This window comes from Daphnia magna, linkage group LG2 (assembly GCF_020631705.1).
Source record: "Daphnia magna isolate NIES linkage group LG2, ASM2063170v1.1, whole genome shotgun sequence".
Taxonomy (NCBI): domain Eukaryota; kingdom Metazoa; phylum Arthropoda; class Branchiopoda; order Diplostraca; family Daphniidae; genus Daphnia; species Daphnia magna.
In genome coordinates this window covers 8,881,918-8,900,183 of record NC_059183.1, presented here as the reverse complement: position 1 = coordinate 8,900,183, position 18,266 = coordinate 8,881,918, and the positions used below count along the sequence as shown (strand labels likewise).

Here is an 18,266-nt window from a genome sequence, read left to right as displayed (position 1 = left end):
TGACATTCTAATTTCCACCGTCAGTCTTTACATGATGTGTCCAAATTAATTTTATTTCATCGTTGTGATACATGAAATGAAAAGGTGGAAACAATTACATTTTCAACTGGCTATCAGATTAATTAAAATTCTTGTGGATCAGGTAGTGGGAAGAAATTTTTCGAAAACAAACAACTCGTTTGAATTTAGAGTTTCTCGAGTGTACCGTGTACCACAGGTTGGAGCTTCGAACAGTGTGACAGGGCCCTGCGTTGGCCAGTCAGCTCGTAAGCCAGGTGGAGGACTAACACTAAGACTGGCTGGCATTTTTGTTGGCAAAGCCGAAAAGTGCGTCAACGCACAAAACACAAAAGTACATAGAAAAGAGCAACTAACGAATCGCATGACTCGGTGCCGCCACGTAGTCCAGTGGCACTTTAGTTTCTTGGATAGCCATTTTCGTTTTGTTATTTTTCACCAGTTGAGTGGAGTTTGTCGATTCTCTTTTCTTTTTTTTTTTTTTTTTCGTCAAGTGATAATCAGTGCAATACGAAAAAAATAAGGCGAACCAGCACCAACAAGCTGGAGAGTGACATTGTTGCCAGTCAAGCACATCGAGCTTCTTCACTGGATTTCTTCTTCTTCTTTGAAAAAATAAACCCATAGGAATTTTAGTTTTCTCCACAGTGACTGACTAGAGATCAGGTGAGCATATCGACCTCGATATTCTTCATATTTCCTTATTTCCGTTCTGAAATTCATCAATTTTATCGTGCGCATTTATCTCTGATGGATATCGAAAAATGCATACCCGGTCCGTTATACTAATTGCCTTACCTGAGGGGTAACATGTGAAACTATAGCAGATGGAACGCACACATTCATTAGTGATGCCAACTTGTCTACGCAAATGATTTAATATCAAACGGCTGTTTTACATTAATCATTGCGACATTTTTCATTTTAGTTTTAAAGTCAAGCATTTATGCTAGTCAGAAATCGCTTGTTTTACTCGTCTTTGTGAAGAAAGAGTCCATCAAACATTTTCTAGTTCTGCTTCTGTCTACTGGTCCTTCATTTTTTTTTCTCGTCTTCTACCTGTTCCTCTTGGACGGCAGGTAGGGTAAGAAGAAAAAAAACCCTCAAGCAGCCTCTTTTTGCTATTGCTCTAGACGTTCAAGGCCACGTAGCTCTTGGGAAAAAACAATTTTTCAAAAAATTAACAACAAAAAAAAAGATAACAACTACGTCTGGGATAGCAAGAAAAGCCGGGCACATACTCTCATACGAAAGTAGTTTTTACAAATCGCTGCTCTCAGAATTTGCATACACAATCTGCTGAATGAGCAAAATAAAAAGACAGGTTAGTGAAATCGCTTACAAATATATTCAATCGTTGCATTCTCGTAATTGAAATTTTACACGAATCAAAGTCAACCGCAATTTTAAAGAGAAAAAAAAACTTAAAAATTCGGAGACACAGAAACGAAGAAACCAGTCGGATCGGCTCAACGACCGGCTTTTAAATTTCTTTTATTTTTTCTTGTCTGCCTCTTTTTGGTTTTCCATCCGGATTTCTTCACACACAGCGTTCGCTACTCGCTCCGCTCACTAGGCCCACAGCGGAAGCGTCAGCTTGACCACGCTTTCGATTTTTCTACCATATATATTTTTTTGTCTTTCTTCTTTTAAATTTTTGTTTTTAGCTTGTTTACTAGTCGAGGAATTCTCTCACAGGGCGCAATAAAAAGAATTCAAGCGGAAAAGAATCCCCTCCTTGCGAAGAAAGGGAAGGAAAAAGAAGTAATCTGACTCGCTAGGAATTGCGATGATTTTTCTGTTTGCTGCGGATTGTACCAACTATCGAACTATATACTTAGCCAAAAGATTACGTGACGTCACTCACCGTGAATGTATTCAATAAGGGAAATAAGCCGCGACGATCTAGTTTGGATTATCTTATTTTGTATCGTGTGTTTGCTGTGATTAGCATACAGGATTGTCGGGTCATTTCCTTGTTATTCTGGTTTTTCTGTGTTCTTTCAAGTCGTTTCTCTGTTAGCTGGTCACCCCAGCGTATAAGGGAATAGACAGAAGAAGAAAAAAAAAAGCTAAGGGAAAATAACTGGGTGAGATCGGTCGTAACGGAATTGGTCGAGTCTTGAATCTGACGGAAAAAACCATTCCCGTTTTCTTTCCCTGTTTGCTCGAATTTTTTTTCTTGGTATCTTTTAAAAATATATATTTTTTTCTTTGTAAATTCATTTATTTCCACGCAGAGTGGTCGGCGTTGATGGTAACGGATTGCTCGTCAGAAAAGCCGCAGTCACAAGCTTTACCTCAAAATTCCCTGTGTCCACTATTATACGAGAAATTATTCCACGTGGCTGAACTGTTAAAAATAGAGGCTCAGATAATAATTTAAAAATAAAAATAGGCGAGAAGAATAATTGTATTCACATCCAATTAAAAGAATCGATTTCAGGAGATGATTTCACGTGGGCTTAACGATCAGGTGATAATCCCAAGTAGTGACTACCCTACAGCTAACTGGGTTTTCCAACAAACGAAAGGAGACGGGGAATAAGAAGAAGAGTACGTACATTTTAAGTTAAGATGGCTTAAGGAAACAACAAATAATGTGACAAAACATAAGAGGGAAAGAAACCTGACTGTGCAGAAACCCGTACAAATGTTATTGTGTCTACTGTGCATTGAATAAGAAGACCGCGATAACGTCATTCGTTCTAATAAATTCAGATTTTTGCTTGTCAATTGTTTGTCAACCTGATCGCAAGTCCTCATTTCCGTAATCAAAAACGCGTAATTTTCTATGTTACGCATACAAAAAAAAAAGCTTTTTGGCTTCTTGTTTTTCCCGCTTGTGTTGCAGACTGATTTTTAAGCTTTTTGATGGTGTTATTATTGCCATCATTATATCTCTTTTTTCTGTGTGTGGTATACATTTTTTATTTTCATTTCTAACACAGACAGACGGCTGGAAGTAATTGCGTGCTGTGCCGCAGAGGCGGGCGGCAGAGGTGAATATTGGCCCGCGCGGACGACCGAAGACGACAGCGCGGCCTTTTTTGTGGACTTTCGGACCAATTTCAAAATCCCCAAGACATTTTTTTTTTTTTTAAATAGGAAACGAAGAAGAAAGTAAAAAGGAAAAATGGTGATCGTTTCCCGGGTAAGCCATTTTCTCTTTGTTTTTACAATCATCACGTTCCCTGATGCATGAGTTTAAAGGAGAACCTGACAGTTTCAATTGTTATTTCTCTTTTTGAAAGATTTTTTTTTTTTTTTAATGTGGCTTTTGAAATTGACATTTCCCCGCTGTGGGTGTTGCGTACTTACCTCGTGGCGGCTGCTGTTGTTGCTGCGGTTGGTCAGTGACCTTCCAGGGATGACGTTGCGTACTTCTGCAGTTAGGCACGGGAAAGACAAGCCAACGCCCCATTCACACCATCATACATTTGAAAATTAGGCATTCACTGAAATTAAACAGGCAACTAAAAAAAGATGAATAATTTTGAGAGCGCGCCCTTTCATATTACATCTTCCGAAACGGAAGTTTTGTTTCCGGTTTTAGACGGACGTCCGGTTTTTTCAAATGTCGAACTGACATGATTCGTAATAAAGCCAAATAAAAAAGAAAAGGGGGGTTACATATTTTTTGAAGGGAAGCTTTAGTAAAATAAAAACGAAAACTCCCCAAGCGGAAGTTTCACAATTAGGTCGTAATGATTCTTTGGGAGCAAACATCTGTTATGTTTTGCTACGCGACGCGTATCCTTTCGTCACCGCGAAGATGTTGTTACTTTGGTTGTCTTTTATCCAACGGGATGAGATGTAGCACTGTATGCACTCATAGAAGAAAACACCCGCAAATGTCAGTTGTGTCGGAAGAAGGTTCAAAACCTACACCGGCAAAATAATCAAGCGAGAAATCTAACGGGTTCGGCAACAGGCTGGGTTTTGGGCTGGCGACCGCAGCTGCCGTAGGAGGTCGTCATCGTCATTTACCACGCTGAAAAAGAATCGGAAAACAATCTCGCAACTAATGCTGCACACACAATGCGGTACACACACACACACGACATATGTGTCGTCTATACACACCCACACGAACGTTTAACGATTAGGGACAACGTTCTTCTGAAACACTCAACGAAGCGGAACTAAAGTCAAGTATTAAAAAGGGGAAAGAAAAGAGTAATAATAAAATGAGAGGGAATCTGAATCTATTCGGCTCGTAGCTGTAACTTAATGTTTTTCCTCGGACGACGACTCAAGTCAGCGACGTAATTCAAAAGAGTAGCTGCGGAATTTCTCTCTTCGCCTGTGCGTTACTCTCGGGGCCATCCACCTGCTGTTCTTCCTTATTTTCTTTTCTTCTTTCCAAAAGAACATGAGCTATACACAAACAGCTGACTCATCGGGCTAGTAACCGAGCAAATTTTAAAATAAACTAAATGTGCTTTCCTTGTGAGGGGATTCTCTTCTGTCGATTCCTTGCGATGCCACTAAATAAATGGCATCAACTCATCACGTGTAATTTTGTCAGATTTATCTCCTTATCGTTTGGAGAAAGATAACACGGTGCTCAGCCCCCGCATTATCGCTAACCTACGCTCAGTGCCTTCAAATCGGTTTTGACGGTTTCACGCTAGTTGAATCGTCAAGTGATTTTTTTTTTTGATTTGTCTGAAAGTGAAAGTTTAGGGGGAAATTAATTAATTACATCATCTGCTATTGTAGTTTAGACAAGTCACGATCGTCCATGGACTATTTGTCCTGCAATCCGTCAAGCTGTGATTAACTTGTGAAAGATGTCGGATGAGGATACGAATGTTCAAATTTTTACCTACGTGAGGTTTTTCCTTTCTTTTTGTTCCGATTTTGCACCGTTCTCCTGGCCACTTGTCCGACTTTCCCTTCCACTGTGTTTGTTTTTATCGGTTTTTATACCGAGGTCACCACCGCTTTTTCTGCGTGAACACAAGGTGTAACCATATACGGGCCAATGATCATGTCAATGTCTATTCTTATTGGCACAATTCCGCTCTGCTTCGCCAAAAACATCCAATCCCGTTACTACGCGTCGTTGTCTTTGTGTGACAGTCCGTTGGGATCCGTTCCAATTCCGATCGCAATAATTCACAGTTATGATGCGAGAATTGACATGTTCATATTTGCCGTCCTTATGTGTGTGATCATTTTTATTCATTCCCTTTTTAGGGTGATTATGTGTGGATCGAGCCCAGCACCAAACGAGAGTTCGACGTGGCTATCGGTGCTCGGGTCGTTTCGGCCGAGGGCAAACGGATCCAGGTCGTTGATGACGATGGCAAAGTAAGTCTTGTCACCTTTTACCTTTTTTTTTTTTGTTTGTTTGTTTGATTTCCAGATGACAGTCACGAAATAGTGAGTCACCTGTATTTCAGTAATTTTTCAAAATGGTTGACCGCAAACCCCACAGATCCGTTGAGATAAGATCAGATTCTTAACGTGACAACGTCATATTGACCGCCTTTTTCGTGTTTTTTTTTTGTTGTTGATGTTGTTGTGAACTCTGTGTGGTGTCATTCACAAATTTATGTCATTTTCTATTTTCAATTGATGTGTTTTTCTACAGGAACAATGGCTGACACCGGAACGACGCATCAAGGCTATGCATCCGACGTCCATTCAGGGCGTCCAGGATATGATTTCACTGGGCGATTTGCACGAGGCTGGTATCTTGCGCAATTTACACATTCGCTACAATGAAAACACCATTTATGTAAGTCACATGCTTGGCTTGTACGTTTTTTCCTTTGTCATTGGCACATATTTTCTTAATGAGAATATAAACTTAATCGAAAAAAAATCATTGCAATGTTTTTGTGCACAGACCTACACTGGTTCGATTCTTGTGGCTGCCAATCCGTACCAGATTCTGCCAATATACACGGCCGAACAGATTAAGTTGTACAGGGAACGAAAAATTGGTGAATTGCCGCCTCACATTTTTGCTATTGGCGATAATTGCTACACTCAAATGAAACGATTTCGTCAGGATCAGTGCATCGTTATCAGGTACGAATGTCTCACTACGTCACCAGTTAGGAATGCTTAACTGGAGTAGTTGAGATTAGGTTGTCTGCTTTTAGAGCAGACGAATTCTGGCTGGCCTCGTTGTTCAATAATTTTCAATGGCCGTCTTCTTTTTTTTCTGGTGCATACGTGCGTGTGCCTTGCAGCCATAAAAGACCACCTGCGATCACTAATATTTTTTTCTTGCGTTATCAGCGGTGAATCTGGAGCAGGAAAAACTGAAAGTACTAAGCTAATCTTACAATACCTGGCGGCCATTAGCGGGAAACATTCTTGGATCGAGCAGCAAATCCTCGAAGCTAATCCTATCTTGGAAGGTACTTAATCCGATTCTTGCATGTTTGTGAATAGCACGAAAACTAAAAAGTCTGGGCGTATTTCTTGCTTTTTTTCCCTTAAGCTTTTGGAAATGCCAAAACTGTGCGGAATGACAATTCTTCTCGTTTCGGCAAATACATCGACATTAGTTTCAACAAACATGGCACAATCGAAGGCGCCAATATCGAACAATATCTCCTGGAAAAGTCGCGTATCGTGGCACAAAATCCTGGAGAGAGAAATTACCACATCTTTTACTGTATGCTGGCTGGCATGTCAAAAGAGGATAAACAGAAATTTGATTTGCAAGATGCTAGCCAATACAAGTACCTCACTGGGGTAAATTTTGTAATATCATCTTCAGTTGTAGATGATCTACAAATTTGATTTATGTTTTACAGGGAAACAGCACAACTTGCCAGGGTAGAAATGATGCCAATGAATTTGCTGAAATTCGTTCGGCCATGAAAGTTCTGCTCTTCACCGAATCAGAAATTTCCGACATTCTTCGAGTCTTAGCCGCTCTTTTGCATCTGGGAAATGTTTCTTTTAAAGGAGTTGTCCTCAGTAAGAATCCAACCCTTTTTTAATATATAATTTTGAAGTTATTCATTTATAAAAAAAAAAAAATTTACCTTGTTCTACAGATAACATGGATGCTAGTGAAATTCCAGATCCCTCCAACGCGATTCGTGTCTCGAAATTGTTGGGAGTCGATCCTCGAGAGATGGTAGACGCTCTTACCACTAAAACCATTTTTGCCCAAGGAGATTCAGTGGTCAGTCGTGTAGTTTCCCACCCTAATTGGAATCCGGTTTCATGGAATTCTTACTTTTATTTAAACATATAGGTATCGAGATTATCTAAAGTGCAAGCCCTAGATGTTCGAGATGCCTTCGCGAAAGGTATTTACGGCCGATTGTTCATCTGGATTGTCAACAAACTGAACTGTGCCATCCGAAAGTCTGACGAAATGGACACAAGCTCTATTGGAGTATTAGATATTTTTGGTTTTGAAAACTTCAGCGTCAACAGGTATTTTTTTTTTCAAATTGGAGGTCTAGCCTGTGAATGTCAACTAACAAATTATTTCGATTGACACCCACAGTTTTGAACAGTTTTGCATCAACTATGCCAACGAAAATCTGCAACAATTCTTCGTCCGACATATTTTCAAATTAGAACAAGAGGAATACAATCAAGAGAATATCAGTTGGCAGCACATTGAGTTCGTCGATAACCAAGACTCGCTTGATTTAATCGCCATTAAACAAATGAATATTATGGCACTTATTGACGAAGAATCGAAATTCCCAAAGGTGATGACCTATTTATGTCTTTTTAAATAATTTCTTTTAGTCAACCAATGATTTTCTATGTAGGGTACGGATCAAACCATGTTGGCTAAGTTGAACAAAACTCACGGCAGCAACAAAAACTACGTCAAACCTCGCTCCGATTTGCAAGCATCTTTTGGTTTTAATCATTTTGCTGGTGTTGTCTTTTACGACGCCAGAGGTACGTGAGCCTCTTCCATTTGCAGTTACTCTTGCTTACGCTATTTATTGGGCCTTTTCATGTTAGGATTTCTGGATAAGAATCGAGATTCTTTTAGCGCCGATCTGATGCAATTGGTGCATGTGACAACCAACAAATTCTTGAGGACTTTGTTTGCTGAAGACATTTCCATGGGATCGGAGACGCGCAAAAAGGCTCCCACCTTGTCAGCCCAGTTTAAGAGATCGCTTGATTCTCTGATGCGAACACTTAGTGCCTGTCAGCCGTTTTTTGTGCGCTGCATTAAGCCTAACGAACTCAAACAATCGATGGTAAAAAAAAAAAATATATAAAAAATAATAACGTCGTGACGGTCTTAGCATAATTCAATTATTCTTCCGAATTAGGTTTTTGATCGCGAATTGTGTTGTCGGCAATTACGCTATTCAGGAATGATGGAAACGATCCGCATCCGTCGTGCCGGATATCCTATCCGTCATACGTTCCGTGAGTTTGTTGAACGGTATCGATTCCTCATTTCCGGATGCCCTCCTCCACACAGAGTAAATTTATCGAATTTAACTAAACTTGTAGCGGTTCCTGACTGATAACGTTTTATTTACTTAGGTGGACTGCAGGCAAGCGACGGCCAGAATCTGTTCTGCTACTCTGGGAAAGACGGATTATCAACTGGGCCAGACCAAGGTCTTTCTGAAAGACGCTCAGGATCTGTTCCTGGAACAAGAGCGTGATCGAGTGCTAACGAAAAAATTGATTATCATTCAACGTTGCATCCGCGGATGGATTCATCGACGCCGTTACGTCCGTCTACGATGTGCCGCGATAGTCATCCAGCGCCAGTGGAGACGACATGCCCAGCGCAAACGCTACCTGGAAATGCGCAGTGGCTTCCTCCGGCTGCAAGCACTCATCCGTTCTCGAATCTTGTCTCACCGTTTCCAGCATTTGCGCGGTCACATTGTCGGCTTACAGGCCCGTTGTCGTGGTTATTTGATCCGCAGCCAATTCCGCATGAAAACTCAGGCAGTGGTTGTCATACAGAAACACGTCCGGCGGATGATCGCTCAAGAACGCTACAAGAAAATGAAAAAAGAACAGCGACATCGGTTGGAAGCTCTGCGCATGCGTGAACAGGAAGAACGAGATCTCAAAAAGGCCGGAAACAAACGCTACAGAGAAATCGCTGACCAACATTACAGGGTATGAACAATTCTTCTAGTTCGTGTGAAACACCCGGTTTTGCTTTATTAATGACAATCGATAAAACAAACAGGAAAGGCTTATGGAAATGGAACGAAGACAACGGGAAACTGAGAGAGCCAATTGGCAGCAACTGGAATTGAATCGCGAGAAAATGAAAGAAGCAGCAATCAAAGATCAAGAACCATCCAACATCGACAATTACATCGATGATCAATTCAAAGATCTATTCAAATTGTCACCGGATTCCGGCAACGAGAGAGAAAGAGATAGAGACGGAGAACAGCAATCAATTTTCGGGGTACTATCTTGATCTAATTCATTTTCCACATTTAATAAGAAAAACTTAAAATTTTAAATTTAACAACAACCAGAATATCCCAATGGGTAAGAGTGATGCAAACGAGCCAATGCTGGCCGTTCCCAGCGCTGGACTCGGCTCTAATGAAGACGTATCCGAGTATCGTTTCCAAAAATTCGCTGCCACATTTTTCCAAAGTAACGCCACTCACCAGTATTCCAGGAAACCTCTCAAGTCTTCCCTTCTTTCGCTGCAAACACAGGGCGATCAACTGGTAAACAAAACAAAAACAAAAACAAACAATAGATTAAAAGATAATTTCACGCTGTACATAATTTATGTTTTTTGTTGGGCTGTAGGCGGCTTTAGCTTTGTGGGTGACCATTCTTCGCTTTATGGGCGACATGCCCGAGCCGAAGTATCACTCAACCGAGCGAGATAACACATCAGTCATGACTCGCGTTTCTGCCACGCTCGGGCGCAATTTCATCCGCACCAAGGATTTTCAAGACGCACAGATTATGAACGCCGAATCGGTTCGATAATTTTGAATAATAACAATAGGTCGAGGAATTAGCAATCTTATGCCATGTTTTTGTCTTTGTCATGGCAGGAAGCCTATCCTAAGGGGACGTCCAAACAGCGCTCGATTCGCCATAAACTGGTTTCTTTGACGCTGAAAAGGAAAAATAAACTGGGCGATGATGTCCGGCGTAAGTTGCAGGAAGATGATTACACGACGGAATCGTACACGTCGTGGCTGGATTCACGACCTACATCCAACTTGGAGAAACTTCATTTTATTATCGGGCACGGTATCCTCCGCGCTGAATTGAGGTAGATCCTGTTTGTCTTTAAGATAAAGGCGTAAAGTTTTTATTCGATTTTTACAATCGTTTCTTGCTTTGTGAAGGGATGAAATCTATTGTCAGATTTGTAAGCAGTTGACCAACAATCCTTCCAAGTCGAGTCACGCACGGGGCTGGATTCTCTTATCGCTTTGCGTTGGCTGTTTTGCACCGTCCGACAAGTTTATCAAATACCTTCGCGCTTTCATTCGGGAAGGGCCACCAGGTTACGCACCTTATTGCGAAGAACGTCTCGCCCGCACATTCAATAACGGCACTCGCAATCAACCGCCCAGCTGGTTAGAGCTGCAGGTAAATCCCTTTTTCTCCAACTTCCTCATGAAACAGACAAAAAACAATTGACAATCAATTTTCCACGCAGGCAACCAAATCGAAGAAAACGCTAACGTTGCCCATAACGTTTATGGATGGAAATACGAAGACTTTGCTAGCGGATTCAGCGACAACAGCCCGTGAACTGTGCGACCAATTGGCTGAAAAAATTGGCCTCAAGGATCAATTTGGATTTTCTCTTTACATCGCCTTGTTCGATAAAGTGTCGTCGTTGGGTAGCGGCGGTGATCACGTCATGGATGCCATTTCTCAATGCGAGCAATACGCAAAAGAACAAGGAGCGCAGGAACGCAATGCTCCGTGGAGGCTCTTCTTCCGCAAGGAAATTTTCGCCCCGTGGCACGACCCGACCGAAGACACGACAGCCACTAATTTGATTTACCAGCAAGTGGTGCGCGGTGTGAAATTCGGCGAGTACCGTTGCGATAAAGAAGAAGATTTGGCGATGATTGCTGCTCAGCAATATTTCATTGAATACGGAAGCGATATCAACATCGACCGGTTGCTCACCTTATTACCTAATTACATTCCGGATTACTGTCTCTCAACCGGTGATAAGGCCATCGACCGATGGGCCCAGTTGACTGGCACCGCTTTGAAGAAGGTACGTGAGCGGCTGTTTCTTGTCATGAATGGCAATTATTCTAATGATATTTTCTCTCGCCTACAGAGCTACTATATAAAAGAGCGAGTTCCTTCTAGTCGGGTCAAGGAGGACATTGTCAATTATTCGAAGCTGAAATGGCCGCTACTCTTTTCTCGCTTTTACGAAGCTTTCCGCTCTTCAGGTAACCTAAACTAATTTCTTCTGTTTTCTTTTATCGTTTGTTTCAAATTGCATTTATTTTGTTATTTTGTTATTTTTTTACTTTCGGTCATTATCTATAGGTCCTAACCTGCCAAAGAACGATGTGATTATCGCCGTCAATTGGACTGGAGTGTATGTCGTTGACGATCAAGAGCAAGTGCTGCTTGAACTCTCTTTCCCTGAAATCACGTCGATTTCTTCTCAAAAGTATGTCGGTTATCATCATTTTCTTACGACGCATGCGAAAATATTCAACAATGTTTTTTTTTTCTTTTATTCAGAACAAGCAAAGCTTTTAGCCAGACTTTCACTCTGAGCACTGTACGAGCAGAAGAGTTCACTTTCCAGAGCCCCAACGCCGAAGATATTCGCGATTTGGTTCAGTTTTTCTTGGAAGGATTAAAGAAACGTTCCATGTACGCTGTAGCTTTGCAAGACTACAAAGGTAACTAATGTCGTTGACTCGTTTACTGGCTAACAAAAATAAAAATAGGGAAAAAAAACCACACTCATAAACGGCAATTAATGGTTTAAAAAAATATCTATAAAATCAACAGAGGATGGAGCAAATTACTTGCAACTGAGCAAAGGCGATCTTGTGGTACTCGATCCGAGCAGCCGCGGTGAGGCCGTTCTGAGTGGCAGTTGGTGTTCCGGTCGCAGTGAACGGACAGGCGAGCAAGGTGACTTTCCTTCAGAGGTCGTTTGTATCGTTCCGGCCATGAGTAAACCACCCGAAGAGATCATGGTGAGTCCCTAGCTAAAAATATTTTTTAAAGTTTTGTTCACCGTGTTTTCACGCTACCTCCCAATAATTCGCATGTGATATGCGAAAACCTTCTCATTTACACGGCGCACACCATGTATACCGACCGGCTGTCTGTTACGGTATGCTATGATTGCATGTCATTTCAATCGGGGCACAGAGAGTGGCCAAACGCATTGCATTGTTATTTATTTGTATAGAGTTATAAATGAATGTGTGTGGGACGATGGTGTCCTTTCGGCACAACCGGTTCTTCCGGGATGAAAAAAAAAATCATGGAACGAAGACGTCGTCATCGTTACCTTATCTGACTCGGATCTTTTTGGGTGTAGCTAGACATTTTCGAAAAGCTCTTTTTTTTTTTTTTTTTTTTTTAACATTCCCGTTGGCTTGAGTGTGTTGGTATTTGTGATATTATTGGCGGACGAAGCGGAACCCTTCCTGTGATACAAGCAACTGTATTGCGGTTGGCCAGTCGACCATAAGCAATGGTCGTAAAAACACTTTGGGAGCTTCCTTACATGCTCCTTTTAATTCCCCAACTTGTGGACGCTCCAAAAACAAAAAAACCGGAAGGAAAAGAACTTAAAAAAACCAACAAAAAAAGGAAGAGTCGCCCCCACGCTTTTCAAGTGTCGCACTTGACTGCATTCGCAGAGGTCAATTGAATTCTAATAATAGTCATCATGGCCGTCGATTCGTATTTAATTTAATCGAACATTGTTTTAAAATGATAGTGACAAACACTAATTCTTTTCCATGATTGGAAATGACGTTGACTTGAAGTTAAATTTGCGCATGTTGTAGTTACTTAAAATACGGTAAAAGAATTGATGAAATGTGAGTGAATTTTAACACGCGAAGTGCCATCTAGGAAGTCTGTTTATGGAGAGCTGCTACTCTCTCGCCACCTTTCACCTCGCTCTTTTTTTTTTAAATACTGTGCGTAAAATTTTAAAAGAGAAAAAAATCGGTTAAGCACTAGAAAGTCATACGAAAAACAACAACATTAGCTCGTTATGAAGTAGGCACGATATGTCGGTCTTCTCTCTTCTTCGCAATCTTAATATTCCGCTCTTGCTCACGGAAGAAAGTAGTTGACGTAAAGACTTTCAACCACCTCCCATAAAAATAAGAGAAAACGGCGGTGACATATTTTTTTTGCCCGCAAATTTGTAGCCTACAATTTGTCGTCTCACTTTTTCATTTCTCTGGTAGGCGGAGAGAGATGAAAAACAAACAGGCGGGACTTGAGGAACCAAAAGTAAATGAAGGGAGGTTTTATTTGTAATTGAGTCGTGAGTTAGCATATGGTAATCAAGTTTATCTACACTAGAATAACAATCAACGTACTGCTACAGTGTACGTACAATTATACGTACCAAGTTCGGACAACATGGGGCACGACAAACGGCGCCATGTGTTATTTTACAAAAGGGACGTCGGGACCGGTTGGTTTTATCAGTTTGCGGGACGACATCGTCGAACTCGGTCGCATTTTTACCGGAGCTCCTTTTGCGTGTTTTTTTTTTTTTTTTAACGAGAAAATAGAAAAAAATTCCCTCGTATTTATTACATGTGGGGGCTGGGGGTGTTGTGTTTGTGGCGGCTTGTACAGTTAGTTGAAAACAATGACTGACGCATGAACGCGTGATTAGTGGTGCGTCTTCCTGCTTTTCCAAGACAGAACCTTTGAAGAAAAGAGAAAAAGTTTGGATCGCAAGAGCATCTTGAAAAGACAACAAAAACTTAGACAGCCGACAACAACAACTTAGACAGCCGACAACAACTTGCGAAATACACGAGCTATTACATAATTCAAGACAGCAGCAGTGATGGCTTTAGTGTTGATGCCACCGCCGCCGATCATGGAGGTGGCCACCTACCCGTTCTTCTATAATGGGGTTTACTATCCAGCTGGGACGCCCGTATGGCCGGTCAGCATTTTTGTGCAAAAACATACTCAGCGCCATGTCCGACCTCTATATATGCATATATTGTTTTAAAATTTAACAAAAGACACAACTGCAAATCACACGGATTTTTTTTTTTTTTTTTCACCGTTACGTCTGGACTTGTGGGTTTCTAATTACAGCAATTTTCTTCGTTGTTCTTCTAAAATAGGCACTTTTCACGCTGGAGGGTGCGGAGCAAAGCCGCCGGATGGTGACTTCGCAGCAAAGTAGCAACGGGACGGAGCCGCAGGAGAAACCGCACACCCTGGAGGAATATGCAGTCGATCACTTCCGGTGAGCTATGTACCATTTGGTTTTAATGCAGTATGAAATGATGATGATAATGTCTTACCGCTTTGGTTGCCCTTCAATATTTTCTCTGTCCCTTTTCAATTTGAAACCACATTTGTTATTATCGTTTGAACGGGGGTGTTGGAAACATTCAAAACAAATTTCTGACGTTATTACAGCCCGCCGCAAAAGAAGACGGTGCCGAAGGGATTGACAGCAGCCCGTCGCGGGAGTCACGACGAACTGTGGCGCCATTCGCGTGATCCCCTCAAACTGCCATTGCTTCGCAAATTATCATCCAAGGAGGAATTGAGTCACGAAGCCATTTTTGCATTCCAAGCTTGTTTGAAGTACATGGGTGACATTCCTTACCGTCGGGCCCGCTCGGCCAATGAACTGACCGACCAGATCTTTGAGGGTCCCTTGAAACACGTAAGGAATTTAACCTATCACCGTTCGCGTAGTGATGACTAGTTACACTAGTATCGAATTCACATTTTGTTTTTGTCACAGGAGCAACTGCGGGATGAAGTCTACTGCCAAATTATGAAACAGTTGACTGATAATCGTAACCGACTGAGTGAAGAGCGCGGATGGGAGTTGATGTGGTTAGCTACAGGCTTGTTTGCCTGCTCGCAAAATCTATTGAAAGTAAGTCGCCATTTTCACAGCATTTGCCTCTGACCATTGGGTACGATCCTAAATCAAATTGTTGCGTATCTTACCTTTCGAGTATCACATCCTTCAGTCCATCGATATTTACGAATCTTCAAATATATATATTTTTTTTAATGACGGGCTGTTTTTCCACACTACCCATCTGCTGTGGCTGTTGCATTTATTTGTATTTAACCTTGGTGCAACATCTGTTGCGTCTCATCATTACAGTCTTTTTGACGTTGCCTGGAACAGATGTGAGATGTGTGAACGGCATCGTGCCGATGTACTTTCAGCATTTCTTATCATTTCGTTTATGAGTTGTCTGTATACATTTTCCACGATCGTCCAGCGCAGCGTCATAACACACACAAGTTTCGGTAATGTTTCCTCATCACTTGTCTACTTTTCTTTTGCCCAAATAGGAATTGACGCTGTTCTTGCGGACACGTCGTCATCCCATTGCCACCGACTCGCTTCAGCGGCTGCAAAAGACTTTGAGACATGGCCAGAGAAAGTACCCGCCTCATCAAGTGGAAGTTGAAGCCATCCAGCACAAAACGACACAAATCTTTCATAAAGTTTATTTCCCCGACGACACGGACGAGGTAAATAGTTGGAAACATTTAAAATTTTTGTAGTTCTATCCCGCAAGTGTTAACATTATCACTTCAATGTGTTCTATGTATATTTTTTATTTTACGGTTCCACAGGCCTTTGAAGTTGATTCTTCCACTAGGGCCAAGGACTTTTGTCAAAGCATATCGCAACGGCTGGCTCTCAAATCGGATGAAGGTTTCAGTCTCTTCGTCAAGATTGCCGACAAAGTCATTTCGGTGCCTGAAGAAGATTTTTTCTTCGATTTTGTGCGTCACTTGACCGACTGGATCAAAAAGGCAAAACCGACCAAAGACGGTAATGCTTTTTAAATTTTGAGTATATTATAATTTGTTGTATCCCTACATCTCGTTTTTTTTTCTTCCTTTATAATCGCAAATAGGTATCACGCCACAGTTCACCTACCAAGTGTTTTTCATGAAGAAATTGTGGACCAACACTGTGCCGGGCAAAGATCGCAATGCCGATACCATCTTTCATTTCCATCAAGAGTTGCCTAAGCTTCTGAGAGGTTATCATCGCTGTAATAAGGACGAAGCCATCCGTCTTGCCGCTTTCATTTATCGCGTTCGTTTTGGTGAGAGCAAAAACGAGCTGGCCAACGTGCCGCAAATGCTACGCGACCTGGTTCCGGCCGATCTGATTAAACTTTTAGGAAACAATGATTGGAAGAAATGCATTACAGCTGCACACGCACAAGATTCCGGTACCCAACTGAAAGCTTACTTTTCTTTTAAATTTTATTCTTGATAAATTGTTAACGCTGAATTTCAAATTGTATAACATTCAGGAATGAGTGCCGAGGACGCCAAGATTAATTTTTTGAAAATTATTTACCGCTGGCCAACATTCGGTTCAGCCTTTTTCGAAGTCAAACAAACGACTGAGCCCAATTTCCCTGAACAACTTTTGATTGCCATCAACAAGAGTGGTGTTTGTCTGATTCATCCGCAGACTAAGGTAGATATTACACCGTAATTATCCCCCTCAGATCCATCTCTTTCTTCACTAACAATGGGAATTGTTATGTTTCAGGACATTCTGGTGACCCATCCATTTACGCGCATTTCCAACTGGTCTTCGGGCAATACTTACTTCCACATGACTATCGGTAATCTGGTACGAGGCTCCAAGCTGCTGTGCGAGACCTCACTCGGTTACAAGATGGACGACTTGCTCACCTCATACATCTCGTTGATGTTGAACACGATGAACAAGCAAAAATCTATGCGACTATAATAATAATTGTTTGCTTTTCTTAATTGTTTTTTATCCCATTCAAACAAGAACGTACATGTTGGCTGAGAGATGAGCTTCGTTCCTTTGGTCACTTTAGATTGATTTTCCGTTGTGAGAGGTAGCTACTTTGTGAATAGTTTCTAAAATTTTGCGTTATTTTGCCACTACATAGTAGTTTTCTGTGTTTCTTAATTGACACTGGGAATTATCTGCTTTTGACGGGTTCTAATATTGTCAGTGCATGCTTCACTAGCTCTCCTCAAAAGCCAGAAAAATCCTGTTTCCTCTTTGCAATTTCATCGCTCCCACAATCGTCTTTTAACAAATTTATGTATATGTTATTTGAAAATGAAGAATTATAATAAAGCATTTTACACTCGAATAGGAAAGGTAAACGTCTTATGTCAAGCCCAGTTTGTATTCACAATTTTCCCTGTGTAGCAACATCTGGCTTGAGATTTGAATGGTTCATAATTATCATAAATGAGGACGAACTGTGTATCAATGGCCGTCTGGCCGAATCCTCAGTAAATTTGCTCGTTAAATTAGTTTATTTCACTTTGCACTCAAGGTAATAATATTTTTCTTGTGCACTAGTAAAAACCTGGGAACTATTCCTAACTGGAACTTAGTGCGAGAATGAGCACTATACGTAACAAGGATCGTGTGATATACGGAACTCCATTTGACCCAGTTTTTTTTAAGACAACCCCTGCTCTATGGTTTTCCATTGATTGCGCTAATTTTATGTAATTTTCTGGAGATCCTGCTTCGACATCTAGAAACAATCTACCTTCCAGTGAGTAACAACTGAGGACCAAGAATTTTTACTAGGAAATGGTCCGCCAAACAGTATAGCCATCTATTGGTACGATATTCAGTTGTACTACACTGGGCTTCAGTAAGGATTGTTCGGTTTTACAATACGGACTGCAACAACTTTGAATTCAAACAACTCAAATACTGTAAGTTTCATAGGAAAACGAAAACAATTTTTAGGATCCTCGTTAAATTTTTGATCGAAGTGCGTACTTTGCAATTTGAGATTTGAGAAAAAAACCGAAATAGGCCCGACTTTAAGCCCAACTCTTTAAGCCCGAATTTGTTTTAAAAAAGGTTTTAAATTTTGACTCGGAATTCGAAAAAATCTAAGTTGATTTAATAAAATAAAACGCTTTTTACGAATAAAATGTTGGTTTTCCCACCAATTAAGTGGTGTTTTAATAAAACGGAATCAAGTTTGTTTTATCGCAACTACTTTGAATTTGAATAACTCATAAAGTATTAACCCCGAGTAAAAAAGAACTTCATT

The 18,266-nt window shown here is 41.0% G+C and overlaps 1 protein-coding gene and 1 long non-coding RNA gene across 3 annotated transcripts; one reads left to right on the top strand and one right to left on the bottom strand.

The window, feature by feature from the left end:
* The first annotated feature begins 260 nt into the window (after positions 1–260).
* LOC116918016 (myosin-VIIa) lies at positions 261–17,336 on the top strand. 2 transcript variants are annotated; one of them, XM_045169063.1, is made up of 33 exons: positions 261–684; positions 2,970–3,172; positions 5,224–5,337; positions 5,621–5,767; positions 5,879–6,063; positions 6,277–6,398; positions 6,482–6,738; positions 6,801–6,966; positions 7,047–7,177; positions 7,250–7,434; positions 7,508–7,718; positions 7,782–7,917; positions 7,984–8,228; positions 8,304–8,459; positions 8,524–9,117; positions 9,191–9,418; positions 9,492–9,692; positions 9,778–9,954; positions 10,032–10,255; positions 10,332–10,578; positions 10,649–11,224; positions 11,291–11,408; positions 11,509–11,635; positions 11,710–11,873; positions 11,986–12,176; positions 14,319–14,443; positions 14,620–14,872; positions 14,954–15,091; positions 15,523–15,705; positions 15,811–16,012; positions 16,098–16,421; positions 16,506–16,675; positions 16,751–17,336. In XM_045169063.1, exons 2-33 carry the CDS (start codon positions 3,155–3,157, stop codon positions 16,952–16,954), a joined length of 6,519 nt encoding a protein of 2,172 aa, XP_045024998.1. In that variant the 5' UTR covers positions 261–684; positions 2,970–3,154; the 3' UTR covers positions 16,955–17,336. The 2 variants fall into 2 exon arrangements, with proteins under 2 accessions (XP_045024998.1, XP_045024997.1); XM_045169062.1 differs by lacking the exons at positions 261–684; positions 2,970–3,172 and adding an exon at positions 4,659–4,853.
* LOC116918026 lies at positions 2,215–4,541 on the bottom strand. The gene is made up of 2 exons (XR_004391367.2): positions 3,340–4,541; positions 2,215–3,237 (listed from the first exon to the last, which is right to left on the bottom strand). It is a non-coding gene; the product is annotated as an uncharacterized LOC116918026 (long non-coding RNA).
* Positions 17,337–18,266: the final 930 nt, after the last annotated feature.